Source organism: Triturus cristatus, chromosome 9 (genome assembly GCF_964204655.1).
Source record: "Triturus cristatus chromosome 9, aTriCri1.1, whole genome shotgun sequence".
Classification (NCBI taxonomy): domain Eukaryota; kingdom Metazoa; phylum Chordata; class Amphibia; order Caudata; family Salamandridae; genus Triturus; species Triturus cristatus.
The window spans coordinates 449,678,700-449,701,353 of record NC_140592.1 but is presented as its reverse complement, the minus strand read 5'-3'; the positions used below and the strand labels follow the sequence as shown (position 1 = coordinate 449,701,353).

Here is a 22,654-nt window from a genome sequence, read left to right as displayed (position 1 = left end):
TCTTTAAATCTTCAATCACATTCGGGTGATTACTGTAATGGAACATTCTGCTATGTTAAGTCTCTCAATGGGGCACTCACAGTGGTGACGTTACGAATGTTGAGTGAGAAATAGCTGCCCATGCCCAGCAGGGACCGTAGCATGGCAACATCTTGAGGGGGGAATGTGGATGACCGGCCTTGCACCATGTCTGGTTCTGGGGCATGCCCCCATGGAGAATATGTGCTCATAGAATTTGGGTATGGTGTTATGGAATTTGCACTTCACTGCATTCAAGGTGATGCAGGTGTCGGCTAGTAACTTGCACACTTGTGCGAGGGCTTCTTCGTGTTCTCTTTGTGTGCTTCCATAAACAAGGATTTTGTCACTGTAATTGAAAGCATGTCAAACAGGTTGAATTACTCTGAAGATAACATCTTGGAATATCTCAGCTGCCAAAGATACTCCAAAGCTCAGTTTCTTGTACCTGAATAAACCAACATGAGTGGAAAAGACTTTGGCTCTGTTAAGTTGCATGATCATGTCCACTATGTAAGGACCGGAATGTCTTTCCCTCTCTATTGCCTTGTTTGGCTGGTGCATGTTGACATAAATGTGCACCACTCCACTACTGTCTTTCTTTAGTAATACCACTATGGGTGAGGCCCACAACTTGGGGCCTGTGGCATGTTCGATGATGTTGTGCTTCAGAAGTGTTGCCAACTCTTTCTCTACGGCTTCTTGCAAATGAAAAGTGACTCTGCAGTGCTGCTGGGCTACAGGGTCAATGTCTTCATTGATGTGAAGCAGCACTCTCAGCTTGTTCAGTTTTCCTAGGTAATGAAACAGTGACGGGATTTGCTTTGTGATGTCAAGTTGAGCACATAGGTTGTAGTTGAGGAATTTCAGCCCTATGTCGGCTGCTGTGGCAAAGATGAGTAGACATGCATTAGACGATGTTCCTTGTAAGACATGAATGGTAGCTTGTGTTGACGTTGTTTGTGCTGCATTCTTGCCATGAACGACCCTTGACTTTGTAACGGTTTGGAATCTGCCCCGGCTTATACTTTTTTGTTGGATTGAGTAAGGCGTAGCACAGGCGAGAGGCTGTTGAACTTGTAACTGCCATGACATTAATTGATACCCCACTGTCAATAACAAATGTTATGGGGTGACCGTTTACCTTTAGCGTAATTCTGTGACAGTGTACTAGTGAGGTTCTGCGTTTTGCTTGTTGAGCCCTTTCCAGGTTTCGCTCTTCTTTACTGGCAGCTAGACCCACATGAGCATAGTGTTCCTTGGTGGACATCATCAGCAGGTATCCATCATCTCCACTGGTACTCGATAGTGACACTGAAGAGCTGTTATGCGATGAAGTTGATGATGATTGACTTTGTTTGGCCTCGACCTGGCGCAGTTGATGTTGCTTTTTGTTCTTGTAAGCATGACTAGATTGTCTTCTGCTATCTCTGGTGTCCCTCTTTTTTTTGTCCTGACTCACTTGACTTCTCTTGGCTCCCACAGCCTTTACAGATTTGTCCTACGGCTGGACATTTGCCATCATGGGGAACTGAAAAACCATCCCAGAAGCCTATCTTTTTCGTTGACGTCAATTTACATGTCCACTGGTTGCTTATGCTTACTTCTCACAGTCAATGCTGACTCATTGTGTACTGTCCCAATGTTGGCAGCTTGTCATTCTGCTTATTCCTCTGCTCTCACAGCCATCAGTATTTTCTTTAAACTGAGTGTCTCTCACAACATGTGCCTTCTAAATGAATCGGAAAGGCAGCCGCTTCTTCATGGTTGAAATCCTTAAATCTGTAATGCTTGATGAATGAGTCAAATCTCTTTATAAACTCATCCATTATTTCACCAGTTTGTTGTCGTGCTTTGTTAAAAATGTATCTTTTGTAATCAACATTCGGCATTAGGTTTAATTTTGGTTCTAGTGCTTCTTTCACTTTTTAGCACGATGTTGCATCAGTATGTGGAACTTTCTTTAGCACTTCTTTTACGCCATCTCCTAGCAAGTTTTTTTAGATACTTGATGATCTTGTATCCTCTTCCTCCTCAAGAGCATCTGCAAAGTCATCAAATGTTTCAATCCATGCAGCCCATCCAGCACCAATGTTTTGTTTCTTGGCAGTGTCAAATGGTGGTGGCGGTTTTAAGAATGCTGCTGCATTGTGTTTTGCACTACCTTCATGCGCCTTGGCATCAACACGTGACTCTCAACTTGTTGCACCACACAGTGTGACTTCTCAAGTTCTGGAATTGCTAGCCAAATGTGGGTGCATATGGTACAGCTCACCCCAGTCTTTTGAACATGAGTATGCTCCTTTCACTTTCTTTCTCTTATACTTTACTATCACCACTATTACTTTTCTTACGCTGTCTGGATAATTGCTCACTTGGCCTGTGCTAATACTTCAGCAAAGGATTGGCTGGTATGCCTCTCACGGGTGCGTTGCACATTCTTTGATTGATTCAATCTCTCAGGACACACATACACGTGTCTCCATGCAGAGTTCAGGCCACTTCTGTAGTTACTGTGCATTTGGAGCAATGCACTGCCTCAAGCGCTCTTTAGTTGCTGTATATTCAGGGCAATGTGTCGCATTTTGCTGACAACCTCACCTGCAGGGCCTCTGACTTGCTCCTCTGCCATGGATGGGCTGGAACAAGGTTTTTACTCCACGTGTGCCGGTTGCGGACTGTTTTATATTGATTCTGGTACATGTGGCACGCACAAGCAGGTTGCCGCACCATTGCAAACTCTCAGCGAGAGCAGTCTTATTCTTCACAGGTGTGCATCCCATCCTCATTGTCAAATATAGCGTCTTCCCCAGCCCATCAACACAGATTACACCATACACGGTAGCTTTGGTTGAGCATAACTTTATTCTCCAACATTCATTTACAAAGTGACTATTATGTCCTACTTCCTAAACCACATCCAACCGCCTCCTCCATTTCTTACATATTTCCTGTCTCAGAGTCTGCCTTGCACCACAAGAGTCCTAGTACGCATTATATTGATATGCTACACCCTCCAGCACCAAAAAACAATCCTTCTGAAGCTGCTGTCGTGTCCTGGTGAGATTCCACACACCATAATGAACATTGGCTGCGCTGAACTTCTAAACAATTTTGCTGTAAACCTGCTCTTTTTGGGAGGGGGTTTCCAGCTAATTGTTTGTACACTGTGTGATATCAGCTCCTCACCGGGAGACTGTGTGATAGGAGCCAATATTATGTGACACAGGGTGGCACTGTGTGAGTTGGAAAAGTGTGCTATAGGACAGCCTCTGATTTTGGGGTACTTTTATATAAATGGGCATTTGATACCACTGTGTAAGTGCATTTAAGAAATGTCCGCCCATTGTTATGTCCCTTGAAACTACTTTGATCGAGTTCAATGGTAGAGGAACCTAAAGATCACTTTCAAAAAGTGATTCATGAAAGCTGCACAGTAAAAACGGTCTTAAGTCGGTGAAGTGATCTGGTGTTTAGAGGTAGCAGCGGCCTGCAGGATAAAGTGAAGGGGAGTGAGTTAATACTCACACTAAAACTTATATGAGCTGAGTATGTGTAAGATTACTAAAGAGAGTTTACACATCAACAGTGCTTTTGTGACAGACATTCATCTTACTTCCCTCAGAAGGATGATACTTACGGAAGCTTGCGCTGAAATCTCTTGGGTAGTGGTGTTTCTTCCTATTCAATTGAATTCTATGCTGCCCTGCTTGCACCTGCTCTACAATCAGAAAGAGGAAATGTAAGGACAGGGCCCGTGCATATAGTTACGCTGTCCTAGGCTAAGGTCCATTAAACACATCTGCATGAGCGCGGGGGAAAACTTTGTTAAATGCATAATTAAGCTGTCAACCTCTGCCAATGGAACTTTAGGGAGATGCTTGGTCTGACCACCTTGTCCTAGAGCTGGCCCTCTGGGGGTTCAGAGACTGGCAGAAGAGAAATTAAGTAGACCAGTTAAAAACCAATAACAAAACCTCACTTTGACCATCCACAATTTGTTCTGCATGGCGCCTACACAGCCTTGCACGAAGAATATATCATGCATTCTTAGTTGCCCTTCTTTGATTGGGAAACGCTGGATCTAAATTGTGTTGTGGTCATTTTATGATTGTTCTTACCTTCACTCTTGCAATGTACTGCACTGTTTTCTACACTTGGTCATGTTGTCAATAAAAAATGTCAAATTTCAAACTTTATTCACCCTTCCTCAGTGCAGCTATCTGCAAATGTTCTTGTTTCCAATGATGTTAGCATGATATGTGACAAACCGCACATGCTTAATATTCTGCTCATGTCTTCACACAGGGCATGGATGTTATCCCAGTACTGTCCACCGTGCTATATGACCAAAAGAAGTTTGGAAGCCCAGAATGTTTTGACCCCAAACATTTCCTGGATGACAACGGAGACTTGAAAAAGAATGATGCTTTTGTGCCGTTTTCTACAGGTATCTGACTTTATCTTTAAAAGTAAAGATCACTGGAGATCTGGCATGGAGTCAGTGCAAGTAAGATCATCCTCTTAAAACGGGATACTGCATACAAACATCAATATTATAGGAAAAAGAGTATATATTGTTAATTTAGAAGGTAGTTGGCAGAAAATCTACTTGAGCGGCAGAAAGAAGCAGCACTGCACATTGTGCTGTTCTTGCTGATTTTCCAGTGTGGGTCAAACACACGGCGCTAAAAATCAGTGCGAACTGCACAACCTAACTCACTCCGCTGCTTAGGGAACTCAAGCTCCTCCCAGGCCTAGTTCTCATCCATCAAGATGTCAGAGAAAAATCTGATACATTCCAGGGCACCTGCAGTTCCACCAAACAGTGTTAATCTTCTATTAAGAGTCTAATTGATTAGAAAATACTGATGGAAATGCCTCCCAGCGTCCCTTGCAGCAGTTGATTTCACACCAGAATGTAAGTGCACTGGAAATGTAATTTCAAAATATATTGTCAGTGTCCAAATATCTAGCTGTTGATAAGTATTTACCAGCATGTATTTGGAACAGTGCTTAGGTTGTAAAACAATAAGTGCTGGTGCCCAGGGCCTGCGTTGTTTTTTTTTTTAATCCTCATTCGCCAATAGATACCACAGAGCTATTAAGATCACTCCTGTGGGCTCCCTCTCAACAGCACCAACTGGAGAGCTCTGGAACTAATTGGAGTTGCTTTACACAAAACCTCTCTGTATAATTGTTCTAAAAACCTAGGCACCGTGTAGAACCAGAGAGATAAAGTATGTCAAGTGTAAGGGTTAATCATTGGACCAGTATTGATCAAGAGTGCCCAACCAAACCTCACATGGACTCCAGAAATCTATTCTATTTTCCCTATTATTATTAAAAGTTTTCTTATCCAATTTAACTCTATCCATTTTCATCGTATATTTAATAGAAATAGCCCAATCTAGAGAATTAGGGGGTATATCCTTTATCCATTTTTGCAAATTTCTTTTCTTGCGAGCAAGATCAGATATAAACATAGCTTATTTTCCCATCTGGAAAGGGACTTATACTCTGGTAACAGACCAAAATATACTAAAAGTGGGCTTACCTGAATGTTTAGACCCATCATATCTTCCATGCCTTTATTTATCTCCGCCCAATAATGATGTAATTTAGGGCAGTTAAAAAACATATGAGTATCATTGGCTTCACGAAGAAGGCATTTAGGGCACTTAGGGGCTGGACCCTTCGAGAACTTCGCGAGTTTATGGGGAGACCAGCACACCCTGTGGACACCAAAAACATGGTTCCTTCTCAAATATGCAGGCTGTACTGTGGTATATAAGATGTCATGAGATATTTGTCATATATCTTCAAGTTGAACACCAGGCAAGCTCTCTCCCCACAGCTCCTTCGGTAAATTAAATTCTCCTTCTTCCAGGTCCAGCATTTGCCAATAAAAGGTTGATATCTCCTTCTTTTTCCCAATTTTTTTCCAGAGTAGATTTTCTAATTCATTGGGCATGCCCACCTCTGACCCAATATTCTGATGCCAGCTTCTTAATTGCCAGTACTTAAATTTTGAGAGTCTGTTATCAGTGAGTAAGGTCAACTCTTCCCATGATAGTAAAGATTTTTCTACTACTAATTGTCCCCAACATCGGATACGGGCATCTATCAAAGGAGTTGACATGGAGTCTCTAGTCCATCCTGGTGAACCTGGAGCATTCCAAATGGGGGCAAGAGCACTGAAATAACTAATCTTCAAAACTTTTTTAACCTTTGCCCAAAAACCAGCAAGTTCACGTAATATTTTTAATCGAACTTTTTTGAAAAATCTCGAATCTCCATAATTATATAGAAAGCCTTGACTTCCATCTTCCACATCGGAGAGCATCGCTTTGAACATTAATCCCACATCCGAACCATCTGGGATGTTCAAAAATTGTTTTCCTACCCTCAAAGAAAATGCCCTGGCATATAAAACTAAATCGGGTAAACATAACCCTCCTTATTTTTTTTCCTACGGAGCTTCTTCCACGATATTCTAATCGCTTTTGAAGCCCAAATAAAAGTGTTAAATTTAGACTGAAGTGATCTTAAACTTTTTTCATTAAATGCCAAAGGGATATTCTGTAATATAAAAATTATCTTAGGTAGAAGCATCATTTTTATTAAGTTTACTCTGCCTATCAAAGTTAAGGGGAGGTAGGCCCAACCCGTTAAAGAATTTTGTATTTCCTTCGCAATCTTTCGGAGGTTTAATTCTGGAATCTCCGCGATGTTTTGGGTGATCAGTATACCCAGATACCTAATAACATTCTTTGTTTGATGGACACAGGTACTCAGATTCCATGTCATACATTCTTTTTTTGTGGCGTTAATTTCATAACCTGAGACGTCTCCAAATTTTTTTGCTTCATCATATATTAATGGAATTGAGACATTCGGGTCTGATGTAAAAACCATTAAATCATCAGCGTATAACGCCACTTTTTTTTCCCAATCATTGAATCTAAAAGAATGTATATCTGAGTGTCTTCTTATTTTTTCCGCTAGGGGTTCAATATACAAATTAAAAAGCATATGGGATAAGGGACATCCCTGGCTTATGCCTCTCTGGATTTTGACGGGAGCAGATAGGTTTCCGTTAACTAAAATTCTTGCTATGGGTGCTTGATATAACAAAGAAATTGATCTACGTAAATTATTTGCTAAGTTATACGCCTTTAGTATGTATTTTAAATAGACCCAATTGACTCTGTCAAAAGCCTTTGTTGCGTCTACCATTATTATAGCTAATGGAAGTTTATATACTGTAGCTATATCAATTGCCCCTATCAGGTTGTAAGTAAGCTCTGTTATTCCTCTGCCTTTAACAAACCCCTTCTGGTCTCTGTGCAAAAGACACTCCGCTACCCCATTTAACCTCTCTGCCAATATTTTTGCATAGATCTTATAATCAATATTAAGCAGAGAGATGGGTCTATATGAGTCACAAGATCTTGGTGATTTAGAGGGTTTAAGGATTAACAAAACCGTAGCTTCATTCCAAGAAAGGAGGAATATCTCCTCCTTTTTCAAAAATATGGGCAAATAATGCCATCAACACTGGGGCAAGAACATCCCTTAAAACTTTATATAGTTCCGCAGGTAACCCATCCGGGCCCGCGGCTTTCCCATTTTTACCCAGATCAATGACTCCACCTATTTTGGTTCTCGAAATCAGTAAATCCATATTCTGTGCCTTATTGTCGGGGATCATACTAATGGGAGTGTGACCCATCCACTCTTTTATTTCTCAATCTTGAACATTCAGATCCTCACAGTATACTTCCTCGAAATAAGACTGAAAGGCCTTTTCAATATCATCTGGGGTATTAAGTGTGTCTCCTGGAACAACAGAATCTAGCTCATTGATGGTGCCTCTGGCCAGGTCTTGCTTAGTCTTCCATGCCAGGAATTTCCCCCAACTTTCTCCATACTCAAAATGAGCTAATTTACTGGCTTGCCATTTCCTTTTTAATCTTAAATCAAGGACTGCAGCCAGATCTGACCTAAGAGATTGTACCCTTGCTAGTGAATTAATATCTGAGGGAGAACACTGATGTGTTTTTACATGGTTTTCGATATTTTGTATTTCTTTTTCTATTCCCTCTACTTCCGCTTTATATTTTTTCTGCCTAGCAAACTGTATAGATGTTATCAAACCCCTTAGGAAACACTTATATGCATCCCAAACCATATGTATCGGGGCACTACCCAGATTTATTTGAAAAAAGGCCTCTGTTTCTGATGTTAATTTCTCAATTATTTCTTCTGCCAGAAAGATGGCACGCTCCACCGTCCATCTTCTGGCAATTGGTCTAATTGGTATCTTAAGTGTTAAGGAGACAGCTGAATGATCAGAGAGATGTTCCCCTACATGATTGACATCCTGAACCCATTTCTTTAACATTGTACTTAGAAGAAAATAATCTATTCTAGATTTGTGATTATATTTCTTATTATGGAATGTAAATCCTCTTTTCTTGCCCATCTTATTTCTCCAAACGTCATACCATGCAACTTGTTTTATTGTGCTTTTAATCATTGTCGCCATTGTGTGATTAAGTATAGCCCTGCTTCTCTGTGATTTATCAAGAGTCTGATCCAGGACCACATTAAAGTCTCCCGCCAGTATTAGTGGGTCTGTATAGTTTAACAGTTCAGACAACAGGTCTCTAAATGGTCCTGGATCATCCGTATACGGGCCATAATAACCCGCCACTGTAAACTTACATGCATGGCATTTAACCCTAGCAATGACCCATCTCCCCATTTTATCCACTGTGCTTGTCTCGAGAGATATAGCTGGATTTTTAAAAAAAATTATAGCAACTCCCTTAGTGGAATGTTTTTGAGAGGTACAGATAACACTTTGAATCCATCTTCTAGACTTACAAAGTGACTTTAACTCACTTTCCAACAGGTGTGTCTCTTGCAGAATGAGAATCTCCTCAGGTACATCTTTTTTAAAATATTTTTTCCATCCTATATTTAGTTCTTAATCCGTTTACATTCCAAGAGAGCACCTTTAACGCAAAAGTCTGATTAGTCACAGGGCAGGACATACCCTTGATCTGTACTCATATCAAAAACTTCTATTATTGTATATTGGCGATTTGGACCTAAACTTTTTTTTTCAATTTTCTCCCACTGCTCCCCACCCAGTGGTCCCCCCCTCCACCCCTTTAGTGAATCGCTGGCTGAAGAACCCCCCTTAACCTCCTCCATGGCCACTACCTAGGCCTATGGGGCACCTCTTCTTAGGTCAGGAACTTTATATTTGATTTTTGTAACCAACCATACCCCGGACGTTACTATTTTTCTGACTCTCGCCCCCCCCCTGAAATAGATAGTAAAAAGGACTCCGCCTCTTCCACTCTTCTGAATATTATCCTCATGCTGTTGTTGTGCATCACTTTTAATGAGGCTGGAAATTTTAATTGTGCGGAAGCACCCAATTTTTTTAACGGTTCCAGCAGTTTCCCAGTTCCCATTGCTTTGAAGCTGTGATAGCTGAGACATCTGATCTTATCTGGAAGGTTATGTCATCTACAGTCAGAGAGTTTAATTTTAGTGCTTTGTTAAGTGTTTCCTCTTTTAAGGTATATGTCAGGAAATGTACTAAGATTTTCCTTAGCCTTGTTTTGTTCGGGTTAAGCCTAAAAGGGTCTCTATATACTCTCTGCATATCAGCCATTAGAGCCTCCTCCGAGCATTCAATACGTGTTGCTTGTTTTATTAGTTTTGCTACATACTCTTTTATTTGACTACCTTCTACTCCCTCTGGAACTTTGAGCAAACAAATGTTGTCTCTCCTTTGAGAACTTTCTAACGATTCTAATTTATCTTGTGTTTCCAGATCTTTTCCTTTTAATACAGCAATGGTATTTTTATTCTCTTCTATCTGATTTGTTAGCTCGGTTACAGTAAGTTCTAACGCCATTGTTCTGGTAGTAAGTGAGTCAATCTTAGTTTCTAACTTTTCGCAAGAATTCTTGATATCTGCTTGATTCTTCTCTGAAGTTGAGAATTTATCTTTCATTTCTTTAACAAGGGCTTGTAGCATATTGCACATTGAACCTGTCAGAGATTCATCCCCAGTAACATCATTGAGTAATAATCCAGTTGCCTGTGAGGGGCCTCTCTCATTCACTTCCGTTTTGTCCCGGAGCTGTTTTTCTGATCTCACTGTGGATTTATCTATATCCCTCTGATCCCCCTCCAATGCCCCTTCCATTGCCACCAAAGTGTTTTCGGTTTCATCAACCATCTCTAAAGCTGTTATTTCAGACTCATCCAATAGAGGGAGAAATCTATTAGAGATAGGGAGACTGGGCACCAGACCAATTCGGTCCAGTATAGGGGGCTGTTGTGTAGGTTTTAATACTAACATACTGGGAGTTACTTTAAAGTAACTTCTCAGGGAGGGAGTTAACTTTGGGGGGTCTTTCGGCAAAGAAGCGTTTTTTTTGTTCGTAACTCTGGCTTTTACTATGCTTGAATCCTTTATCAATTTATTGTGCATTGACAATTTTTTATTAAGTTTAGTTTGCTGTTTACCCGGTTTTTCTGTATCGACACCCCCTTGACAGTCAACCATGGATGAATTGATTTTAGTGCTCCTTAGGGAGTACCTGGATCGTCCACAGCCTGAATTTGCTGACATACGGCCTCCTTCTGCCCCCCTTTGCCACTCAGTCTTACCTTCTTGGCCAAACTGGTGCGCTCTGAAGACTCTGTGCAAGTTCGCTGCCTCATACTCCTCCTCCGTATCTCTCCTCGGTTGCTTGGGAGCCGAGGCTGAGGCTGCCTCGGTTTCTCTGCAACTGTGCTGCCCCTGCCTCTTCCACCCTGGAAGGGGAGCACAGCAACTGCCCTCCTCCCCCGATCTAATTCCTGGGCAGCACGAGCCCACAGCGGCTTCCAACCCCCTCCCGGAACAACCGGGGCACTCCCCGCCGCCGCCTCCAGCCCGTCCAAGCCGCACTGAGAGCCACGATAACTCCCGCCTTCGGAGACGCTGGGGGACGCTGGTAGCTAGAGCCGCAAACCCACGGAGCAGCACAACAACCCGCCGAGCCGGTCCGGCGCATTCACACACGCAGAGGGTACGACTTGATCTTAATTTTGAATTCTAAATTTAAATTCTACATCAAAGCCAATATCCTAGAGCATATTTGTACATCTCTGTAGATTTCCGGGGTATGGATATGCTCCTGATGTATCTTTTTAGCTCCTGACCTAGCGGAGCCTCTGCGATCCGCTACTCGCCAGCCGCCATGTTCTTCCTCCAGCGCCCAGGGCCTGCGTTATCGAAGATTGGGATGTCGAATACCAATGAGGCGAAGTGGGTTATTCAAACTCATGCCTTTGTAATATACCACCAAACACTCTCTGTCTCTTTATCTCACTTTTGAACATTCCTTTTCATCCCTGCTATCTCACTGGTTTTCTGCCTTTCTGTTCCCCGGATGTGCTTTTCTTTCTTGCTCTAGAATGATCAAAAGCTGTTGAGGAAAAATAAGTGCCAGTTCCCAAAAATCATTGCCGGTGGGCCCCACTTGGATATACCACTGGATTTCAACCATTTATAAGTTTTCATAAAAGTTCCCCACTTATTCTTTGCCAGTCTTTTCCACAGGTAAAATAAACCAGATTCAGCCGCTTTAAACCGGGCTGCTAACCCACTCGAACCACTACAGTTTTCATCAGAGCAAGGTCCACACTTTGTTGTACTAGATTTTGAGGCATTCAGAATTACCGAGTCAGGATTCTGCTAAACTGGTTATGGTTGCAATGCTACAAAAAGGGACGAGCGGATGGATGTGCAAAATTTTCTTATAGCATGTTAATGGCCTATTGTAAGTCAGGCCCACTCTAAGGACCTTAGGGTATCATTTAGCAGGTAGTCCACCGGATTGCAGGGTCTGTGCAGGCCCTGGCCTCCATCAGTATTTACAGAAAACTGCCCACAAAATCTAAAGCAAGAGTGCTTAAGATGAGGGGTGAGAGCACTTTCTTCAAAGCCGTAATGGCGTCCGGCTGCCGTGTTGGGCTTTTCTGTGTGTTTTTTTTACATTTGGAAACGTGCCTCTACAATGGGCCCATTTTTCAGTATCCCTCATTCGCAGGGAGTTATCTCCCTGCACACAGGAGTCATTTATATTGTTTTCTGCCCATCTCAGCCCGTCCCAGCAGAAAAAAAATATGCATCTGAGGCTTCATCCAAACGAGGGTGGGACTTCAGATGCATTGACCCAGCAGCCCTGTGGTAGATGAGAGATGGGCAGCTGTTTCTAGTGGAGCTAGATGAGGCTTCGTCATTGGTGGAGGGAGAATCTTGAATTGTCATTGGTCCAGTCACAATGCTTTGCTTTTCATGCAATATTTCCCCATGCAAAGCTGTTTCTTCCGCATTTGGAAATTAAGCCCAGAGACAAAGTGGGTGTGGATTCAATACTTTATGCCCCTTCTAAATTCCAAAATGTCGTTTAGCATGAGGAATGACGTATGGAAAAGTTTGCACAGGGGAGTGTTTGTTTGTCTCGAGACTGTTGGCCTGTAAGAGGAGAGTATTTCCCAAAAACAGAAAGCCATCAATTCAGAATATGATTAACGACGGTAAAGCCAGTGTGTCCAGGTACAATCACGACTCATATAGGAAATAGGTGGTGAGTAAAAGACATCTTTAAATGATTATGGAAATTAAGAACAATACAGAGAAAATCACAGAAATCAACTTGACCAAGCTAAGAGGTGTAATGTAAAAATGAATAACATTATGAGGTGGATACCCTCCAAATAACTGCACCTCATGAATAAAAAAAGTAGGGTGTCTATGAAATACAATGCTGTGACCATCTAAATACTCCAGATTCGGAAAGGAACATAAAACCGTCCCCAAAACCCGTAAGGATTGGCAGTAAGAGGCTGTCGGCCTGAAGGATTCAGGCGGTATAAGACGCCTGCTTGCCTTGATTTTTGGAACCCTGAACATGGTTAGCAAAACAGCCCTATAGAAAGACACCTGCAGAGGAAATAACCTGTTCTACAGAAGAATGACATAATGCAGGGAGAGATTTAAAATAGGTGCCGAAAAGGGTTGTAGAAATGTAGGTTAAATCTACAAGTAGTTAATGGATGGGTAAAATATAAAGTTCTGGAAAAGAAAAACATAATGCAGTGGCAAGAGAGCAAAATCACAAGGACCTTGTGACGTAACATTATAGTGTGCACTGACTAATTATCTATTTGTTTCCCAGTTGATAAAGGGGCATTGCCCGAGGACTTGGTCATAAGAGTCCCCTCATTCATTTTGCACCAACTTTGTTATAAAGGATTTATATGTTGTACACTATTTTATTATTTGCCACTGGTCACTTACACTGTTTCGTGTGTTCACTTGGAGCACCTTCATACAAACATTGCTCTTTGGATTGCTGTGGATACTACCCAATACATACCAATACAACACAACATCTATGTTATCTGAGAAATTACTTTGACCAGGGCTTCATTTCAAATACAAAATGGTTGTTCATTTGTGTGAACTTGAACGCTGGACGAGGCTAGATGCCAAAGCATTTGAGATACACATAGGAGTGGACCTCTCATGCATTCCATGAATTATAAAGTTTTAATTATAATTTTTTCTGAAAGAAGCACTGTTTTTGTTAATATTTAAGCATGCCTGATAGTGTCCTGAGACAGGTCAGGAAGCTTGGCTTATGGTTCGGAGGACACAGGGGTACAACAAATCTTTAAACCTTGAGTTAATCTTACAGAAGACAATGCTGGCAGCATTTAGAAAGGGTTTGGGGTTGCTTTGGCTGAGGCTTTATTTCCCTGAAGATGCAGTGGGGAGAAACTACATTTCCCAGAGTCCTGAACTCTCATGTTGTTTGGAAATGGAGGGGGCCATCTTGTATCATCCAGTATAACTTGCCTCATGCTACATGACTTCCTTACTAGACAATCATGATACATTGTTGCTGCAGCCAGGACCTTGCCACTTTGAGTCATGGTTTTGTTCTTGGAAGACAGTTGCTTTCTTGAGACAGTTTGCTAAAGTACAGGTTGCGAATACAGAGAAGTGTTTTGGAAATCGACTTTTGTTGGAAAATAAACTTTGAACTATATTAACATTTGTCTTGTATACTACATGGACTTTGCAAATTGTTTGCACTGACTTTTGTTGTTTCTCCTGTGAAGGAACTGGAAATATGTTCATGTGTTGTTTCTAAACACATTATTTGTATTTATAGTTAGCATTAAAGAACAAGGAGTTCTAACAAATGATATGTTTTAGTGTTAAGGAGATGGATCACAGAATTTTAATATTTAATCAAATGTTTATCAGTTGCACAAGAGTTAAGAAGAAACCAAAATTACAAAACTATCATCAGCTGGTAATGCAAAGTTGTGATTTTTTTTGTTAATTACCTTACCCCAATAGAGAGATGGCCATTAAGCATATGTCCAGTTACTTAACCACTTGTAACCCTTTATTTTCTAGTACATCAGCTTTGTACCAGTGATCCAGCGGAAAGCCAGGGACAAAACACCTCACAAACAACTGAAAATTTCAATGGGCCCATATAGAACAATCAGATTTCCTGGCTGTTTCGCTGGGGGTCAAGTTTTGTAATTCACTTTGATCTAGATTATTTAACTTACTGGAAATTCAATTTACTCCTGTTATATCTTTAGTCTATGTCCAACTAATCTTCACAGATCAACACTCTTCCTTTGGTCGATGGACAATTAGTTGTGTAGTTGATGGTGATATGAACAAATTAACTAACTAAACTTACAGATCTTAGTGAAATAAACCACAGACTCAGGGTAAGATTAAAAAAGTTTATCTAAATCTCAGTCATTAACGCTCATTAATACAAATTCACAGTGCAAACACCATCAGACTTTCATGGGAGAGAAAATTCATTATGTAAAAACAACACTTCATGGACAGAATGCAGAACAATGTCATACATTCACCCCAGTACAGAGATCTGGGCCTAAATCCATAAATGTTTTGCTCACCATGCCATTCCAGTTAGAACCCAGCCATATGCAAATCAGTCTTGACCCTGTGCCTCATGGGAACAGTCCAGCCCGAACTGCCAAGCCAGGTCCTCCCTGGACTGGAACCAAGCATCCTAGGACCGGTTTCGGGGTTTCACTCCTCTTCAGCCAGGATAGCTTGATTCCAGTGGCATGGAGAGTACGGGACTCACGTCTGAGCATACCCGTCCCACTCAGGGTGACAAATGTAAAAACAACAGTTGATGGACAAATGCAGAACAATGTCATACATTCACCCCAGTACAGAGATCTGGGCCTAAATCCATTGTTCTTTTGCTCACCATGCCATTCCAGTTAGAACCCAGCCATATGCAAATCAGTCTTGACCCTGTGCCTCATGGGAACAGTCCAGCCCGAACTGCCAAGCCAGGTCCTCCCTAGACTGGAACCAAGCATCCTAGGACCGGTTTCGGGGTTTCACCCCTCTCCAGCCAGGATAGCTTGATTCCAGTGGCATGGAGAGCATGGGACTCACGTCTGAGCATACCCGTCCCACTCAGGGTGACACATGTAAAAACAACAGTTGATGAACAGAATGCAGAACAAGGCTGAAGAGGAGTGAAACCCCGAAACCGGTCCTAGGATGCTTGATTCCGGTCCAGGGAAGACATGGCTTGGCAGTTCAGGCTGGATTGTTCCCATGAGGCACAGGGTCAAGACTGATTTGCATATGGCCATGTCTGAACTGGGGTGGCGTGGTGAGCAAAATAACGATGGATTAAACCCAGATCTGTGACTGGGGGTGAATGTTTTGCCAATGTGCAACATTCCGTCCATCATCTTGTGTGTTTTGCTGTTTGCCCTATGTCGGAAGGGTATGCCCAGACGTGGGTCCCGTGCTCACTACGCCACTGGAGTCAAGCTATCCTGGCTGAAGAGGGGTGAAACCCCGAAACCGGTCCTAGGATGCTTGATTCCGGTCCAGGGAAGACATGGCTTGGCAGTTCGGGCTGGACTGTTCCCATGAGGCACAGGGTCAAGACTGATTTGCATTTGGCCATGTCTGAACTGGGGTGGCGTGGTGAGCAAAATAACGATGGATTAAACCCAGATCTGTGACTGGGGGTGAATGTTTTGCCAATGTGCAACATTCCGTCCATCATCTTGTGTGTTTTGCTGTTCGCCCTATGTGGGAAGGGTATGCCCAGACGTGGGTCCCGTGCTCACTACACCACTGGAGTCAAGCTATCCTGGCTGAAGAGGGGAGAAACCCCGAAACCGGTCCTAGGATGCTTGATTCCGGTCCAGGGAAGACATGGCTTGGCAGTTCGGGCTGGACTGTTCCCATGAGGCACAGGGTCAAGACTGATTTGCATATGGCCATGTCTGAACTGAGGTGGCGTGGTGAGCAAAATAACAATGGATTAAACCCAGATCTGTGACTGGGGGTGAATGTTTTGCCAATGTGCAACAATCCGTCCATCATCTTGTGTGTTTTGCTGTTCGCCCTATGTGGGAAGGGTATGCCCAGACGTGGGTCCTGTGCTCACTACGCCACTGGAGTCAAGCTATCCTGGCTGAAGAGGGGTGAAACCCTGAAACCGGTCCTAGGATGCTTAATTCTGGTCCAGGGAAGACATGGCTTGGCAGTTCAGGCTGGACTGTTCCCATGAGGCACAGGGTCAAGACTGATTTGTATATGGCCATGTCTGAACTGGGGTGACGTGGTGAGCAAAATAACGATGGAATAAACCCAGATCTGTGCCTGGGGGTGAATGTTTTGCCAGTGTGCGACATTCCGTCCATCATCTTGTGTGTTTTGCAGAGAAAATTCATTAAACAATGTACATTCATTTCACAGACTTAAAACTGGATAGATGAAGAGGCAGAAGACATAATTAATCATACCTTTGCAAAAAGGTATGCAAATATGAGACAGAATAATCATTTCCAAATGATGAAAATGAAAAACCAACCCTCTGGCCAAAGGACTGGTGCAGGTCCTCTGATTAAGAATCAGTTGGCAAAGACTAAAGGACAGGCTCAGGACAGGGCAATACTTACTAACTTCTTTACAAACCTGACGCACCAGGTGACACCCCTCTCCTACACTCTCTTTCTCCTCGATATTCTTCCAGAGTCTTCAATCTAATCAGGTTATCATTCAGCGGTGAATCTTCCCAGTCTGTTCTTTCCTTTCCTCCTCAGCAGCAGCTCTCGCCTCTCTCGAATCTCTCCCTCTCTCACTCTGCATCGATATCTACAAAACTCTTTCTTAAGTCACCCTAATTATATTCTTTAATTCTGCATGTCCCACCCTCAAAAGTTGCAAATTTTGATAGAATATGGACTTTGATTGGACAGGGGCAAGGGAGCTGATGTCACCTCATGCTGACACATTCTTTTTAGTAATCCTTCTTTGTCTGGCAAACCCTTCCCCTATTAGCTCACTCACAAATTTTATTTTATTTAATTCTCATACATCTATTGTTGCAAATTAAATAACATTTTCTCAATTCCGCAGTCGAGGGCTTCTTTCACACGACTCTCGTCCTTGAATCTTGGCCGCCGTTCAGCCACACGGTCATCATGTCACATCATGACTTCACTGCGCATGCGTAGCTTGCCTCCATCTCGCCGCCATCTTTCTTTCATTATGCGTAACAATAGGCCCAAACGTACTCTATTAATAAAGGAATCATAAACAAATGTTAATATCTCAAATACATGATTTTCACTGTTCACCACCCACTTCTACTCTATCCCATGCTACTTTCTTCCTTGTTAAGCAAAAGCATTAGCAGAGACAGCTCTCTTTAAATTCAGGCAAGCATATGCCAGGCACGCGGTACCTCAAGACCCAATGTTAGTAATTTCGGCGCATGAGTGAGAGCTTTCCCTCTCAAAACCGGTTAGTCACGTTACTATCTATGTAGTTCTAATTCGCACATTCGCAGAAAAGTTTTCCCATTTAAAGTGGATTTTTGTTGCCTTGTGTTTTATTTTCATTAATTAAGCATGCGTAAAGCTCTTATTTCCCTATGTAAATGTTGTGCATGTGTATTAATTTAGTTCTCTTTATTATTTTTACCGATTAGTACTGTTAATGAGGGACTGCTCCGAGCAAGTTTGGTTTTCTTTCTCCATCACCAGAACACAGAAAATTGATTACATACTGTTATAGTATATCTTATCACTGTTGAGAGTAAATGTATCACGGTTATGGCAACTCATTAAAGATGTCTCCCTACCCTTTAGATATTCCATACAACCTACAGGCATCAGCTTATAGCAGAATGATGAAATGGACTTATAATGTGAAGTGTCTGTTTCCTTTCTTATCTAGTTCCCCATTCCTTTTTACTATTGACCAGTGTATATGGCAATTTAGTAGGTGGTGAAAGACAGAGTATTTCACTCCTCTTGGCCCTGAATTACAAGATTGGTGTTCTCTGGCAGGTAGTTCCGAGTGGTGCTAGATAAAGTTTGGGTACATTTCCAAGACAGGGTTCCCCACCATCTAGGTGTGAAAAAGCAAGTTCTTGAATAATGGTCCTGAAATATTTATGCTGAATGGTTTGCTGAATTTCCTTCAAAGACAGAGATGGAATTGACATTTTATTCTTTATAGATGTGTTTGGAAATGGTGATCCTTAAATTTATAGTCGATTCCAAAGACTTTGCTGAAGGTAGCAAGGTTGAATTAAATCCTAAGGGCATGATTTTGACTTGGGCAGATGGTGTTAATACCATCTCCATGGTGAAGTACTTTACTCCCATGATGGAGAGGGTACTCTGCTCACCAAATTTAGAAATGTCCGCCGGCCGGCCTTACGTTTACAAGAACATTCGTCACAGCACTTCCTGTAAATGCATTGAAAGTGTACCGTGCGACTCAGTCAGCATGACAGCGCTGCACTGCACGCTTTCATTTTCTTTTTTTCCTTTTCAAAAACAAAATCCCAATGTGAAAAAAACAATGACCCCCTGACCATGGGAGTTTTCTCCAATTGCTTGGGGGCTATTGAAAAGTTTCTACTTTTACATACTGGCACGTTTTGGGTGGCGGTTTGTAAAAGTACAAACTATCCACTCTGAATTGGGCAGGCAAACACATAAACCTCCAATGTCCAATACTCTCTCAGGCTGTTGGAGAGGTCTCACCCGTCTGCATACTGAAAATCTGTAAATCAGATGAGTGAACCTTCAGTTTGGTGGAGAGAATCCTCTGTCACCTTTGCAATGGAATACCCTCTCCACCAAACTCTAAATCAGGCCCTACATGTTTAAAAACCAAAACCAGAGTCTTCGGAGTAATTGTGGCATGATATGTTGGATTTCATATGGTCAGACAACTGTAATGATATTACGAGGGTTTACAAGTTGTTATTTCTTATTTATATTATTTTGGACAGCAGACCAAATATAAATGTGAATTCTTTGAAAGTATTCTGTGTTAGAATTATAAAACATTAACTCTGACACACATCTTTAGGCCTGGTGAAAATCACAACTTTTTGAAGTAAGAAAGAACTATTAGGACAAAAAGTTTAAACTGACTTGTTTAGCTATTCTGCTCTTCCTAGTCATGTTATTGGAAATCAAAAAGTTGTGACAACTTCTGAGGACGGAGCACAAACACATTTTTGTCTCAGCAGAATTGCAGTCTTAACGAGAAAGAAGGAGCACTGTTTGCACATAACACTGTGTACCATTGCATTCTGGAATGAGTGTGTAAACGATTGTATTTTGAGACTGGAATCTGGAATCATCCTGATGGTTGCCAGTCATTGCCTCAGTAATGTGTACATCAGGAAGCATTAGATGTTGGCCACTACCTCTGGAGTAACTTTATACTATAACTTTGTGGGTAAGTTTATAACTTTTTATAGTGTTTGCGTTGGACCACAGTTATAATTGAAACTTCATTGTTATTAAACTTAATAACTTTGCAGCTGTAGAATCTCTTTTGTCTCAGTACAGAAAGAAATTACAAAGATTACACCAATTTTGCCAGAAAGATAAAACTTTATTCAAAGAAGTGCATTTTCTTGGTTTGGTCAATAGTTCGAGAACTTAGCAAGAGAGTCTCTGGTTGAGCATGAAGATTTGTGAAATATCTGGAACAGAGGACCTTGACAAATCCAAAAACTAGAAATCTATTCAAATCTGATTGGTCAAGAAAGTTTTTTCCCCATCAGTCATATTGATTTTGCAAACCCGGAGGTGGAATCGCAAAACTGAAACAATCGGATTGGCTGGCCATCAAATTGGGGAAAAAGTTTTGCTACTGCCATTACAAGACACTGTCCCTGCATGCTATACAAAAGTTGAATGGCCGTATAAGGGTGCACATGTGGCTCCCAAGCCAAAGCAAACCCCCAAGCTTAAATTATTTTAAAAAGGCCTATTTTGCCACAAGGATCATGGAACCAGTCGCTACATTCTCAGTTTCCAGTGAAGCCGTCTGATCTATGAAACCAGGCTGAGGACTGCAAACCGGGTGAAAGCTTTATTTACCACTGCCAATCTGTTATTTAGTTCACAGTTCTGATTCCAGAACTGTGGATCCACCATGGATATATGAGTCTTACCCTGTGTTTATAGTATCAGAAAGTGACACTTGTCTTGCTTTGTGGTTCCTATAAAATACACAACGGTGGATTGGGCATGCCCTGGATCTCTGGTTCTGATTTTGGGCACTGAGAAATCCAGAAAGATTAAACCTTTGAAAAGTTGAAAAGTAACACCACATCTGTGGTGACCTTTTATTTTAACTTAGATAACCCCTACTTTGAAACAACATCATATAATTTGCTGTAATTCCAAACACAACTTTTTTTTTTAAAAAACGTTCAGGTTCCCAGAACTCATTTGAGGATTTGTGGTATTTAGAAAGAAATTCCTGCCTTCTAATGTAGGTGGGGGTCTGCAAATCCTCCATGAGCACATGTAGTACAGCAAACAAATATGTCAGTTCTGAATTTAGTTGCGGAAAAGTAAATTATACTTTTTACTCACTGCACAAATAACTATGAGCTCCTTGCGGGTACTCAAAACCTTTAATCGACAATTAAGTCATAAAAGTTTTATATAAAAACCATTTTCATAAATACAGATTAAAATACAAAAATCATTACAGATGTATATAAATACCTAAGACAAGATTAACTCTATTCATATTGAGTAGGCCAATATCTTTATAATCAAATAGAAAACAAGCAATTTTCCGATTTGTACAGCAATATACCACCCTCCCTTAGTTTAAATAGCAACACAGCAATGCATCCTAACCTGTTAATTGTGTTTGAATGTCTATTCAATGGACACTTTGGGGGCATATCAATTTTGTCCGGATTACCCAAGCCCACTTTATAAATTTTGCCATGGCCATTGCAATTGCCGGGCTTGGGTCCGAACACAAAATTCGCATAGCCTCTTCATGCCATCGACTTCCGATCAGGCGACAAATATGTATTACCCATTTCTTCCGTGGTAAAGTGTAAAGGGGACAAAAAAACACGAAATGGCTCAAAGATTCGTTCTTGTCCCTACACTTTGGGCATTTATCTTGAGACGCTTCAACCCATTTGGTTGTAAATGATCGGATCGGGAGCGTGCCTGTCCTAAATTGGAAGTAGAGCTTACGATCATATGGTATCTCAATCAGACCCCAATACAGTTCCAATTTTGGATAGGCCTTAAATTCCCAAAATCTGCCTGTAAGATGGGGTGAACATCCTTTGGAAATTAAATCAGAACAGATCATTTCCCAATATTTGGCCTCATGGTTTTTTTTAAGGGAAAACCGCATTTTGAGGATCTTCCCATAGGTCCCCCATTCCCAATCTATCTAAGAGCGATCTTATTGACCTCAACCAATATATCTTATGAAAGGAATCCTTTTCCATGATTTCCTTCAAACCCAAGGCATAATGCTTGAGCTCCTCGGTAGTCCATACCCTACGCCAATACAGCAATGGGCGTCAATAAGCTATGTCTTGGAGCGATTTCAAACCAAGGTCCCAAAATAATGGTATCAAGGGGGTACTTTGCGGGACACCAGTGGCTTTCCGGATAAATTCATTTTCCACAACTGTCAGGTGTTTTAAATTTTTTTCAAACCCCCATAGCTCGGACCCATAAAGGGCCGAGCTAAGGATCTTCATCCCATAAATCTCGAGGAGTGGTCTAATTGGTTGAGTCAGAGAAGTTTTAAATCTTTTTAGAAGGAAGCCTGCCTGTTGCTGGTACTTCAATATTGCCATATCTATTTGGCTTTTCTAGCACATATTCTTCTGTAGCGTGACCCCTAAATAAGTAAATGCATCGACCTGCTCTAATGGGGAGCCATTCATAAGGATGGTTCCTTTAAAAGATTTATAAAACTTGTAAGGTTTGGGTCCATTAAGGACCATAAACTTTGTCTTGGCAACATTAATTTCTAGTCCACGCAGCAAGCAGAATTCTTCAAAACGCCGGAGGGTGAGCTGGAGGCCACTAGGTGGTTTTGAGATCAACAGAGTATCGTCCGCGAACATGAGGACCGGAACACGATTACCAGCCATGGCCGGGGCATCCGTCGGGACCCGGGAGAGGAAATCAGCCACCCCAT

At 41.7% G+C, this 22,654-nt stretch overlaps 1 protein-coding gene across 1 annotated transcript in view; it reads left to right on the top strand.

Moving 5' to 3' along the window:
* Positions 1-22,654, top strand: part of LOC146798118 (cytochrome P450 2C11-like) — a 359,895-nt gene that overhangs the window by 326,703 nt on the left and 10,538 nt on the right. The window contains exon 8 of the mRNA XM_085625339.1: positions 4,327-4,468. Within this exon, the coding sequence (XP_085481465.1) occupies positions 4,327-4,468 (142 nt within the window). The remainder of the gene's footprint in view (positions 1-4,326; positions 4,469-22,654) is intronic.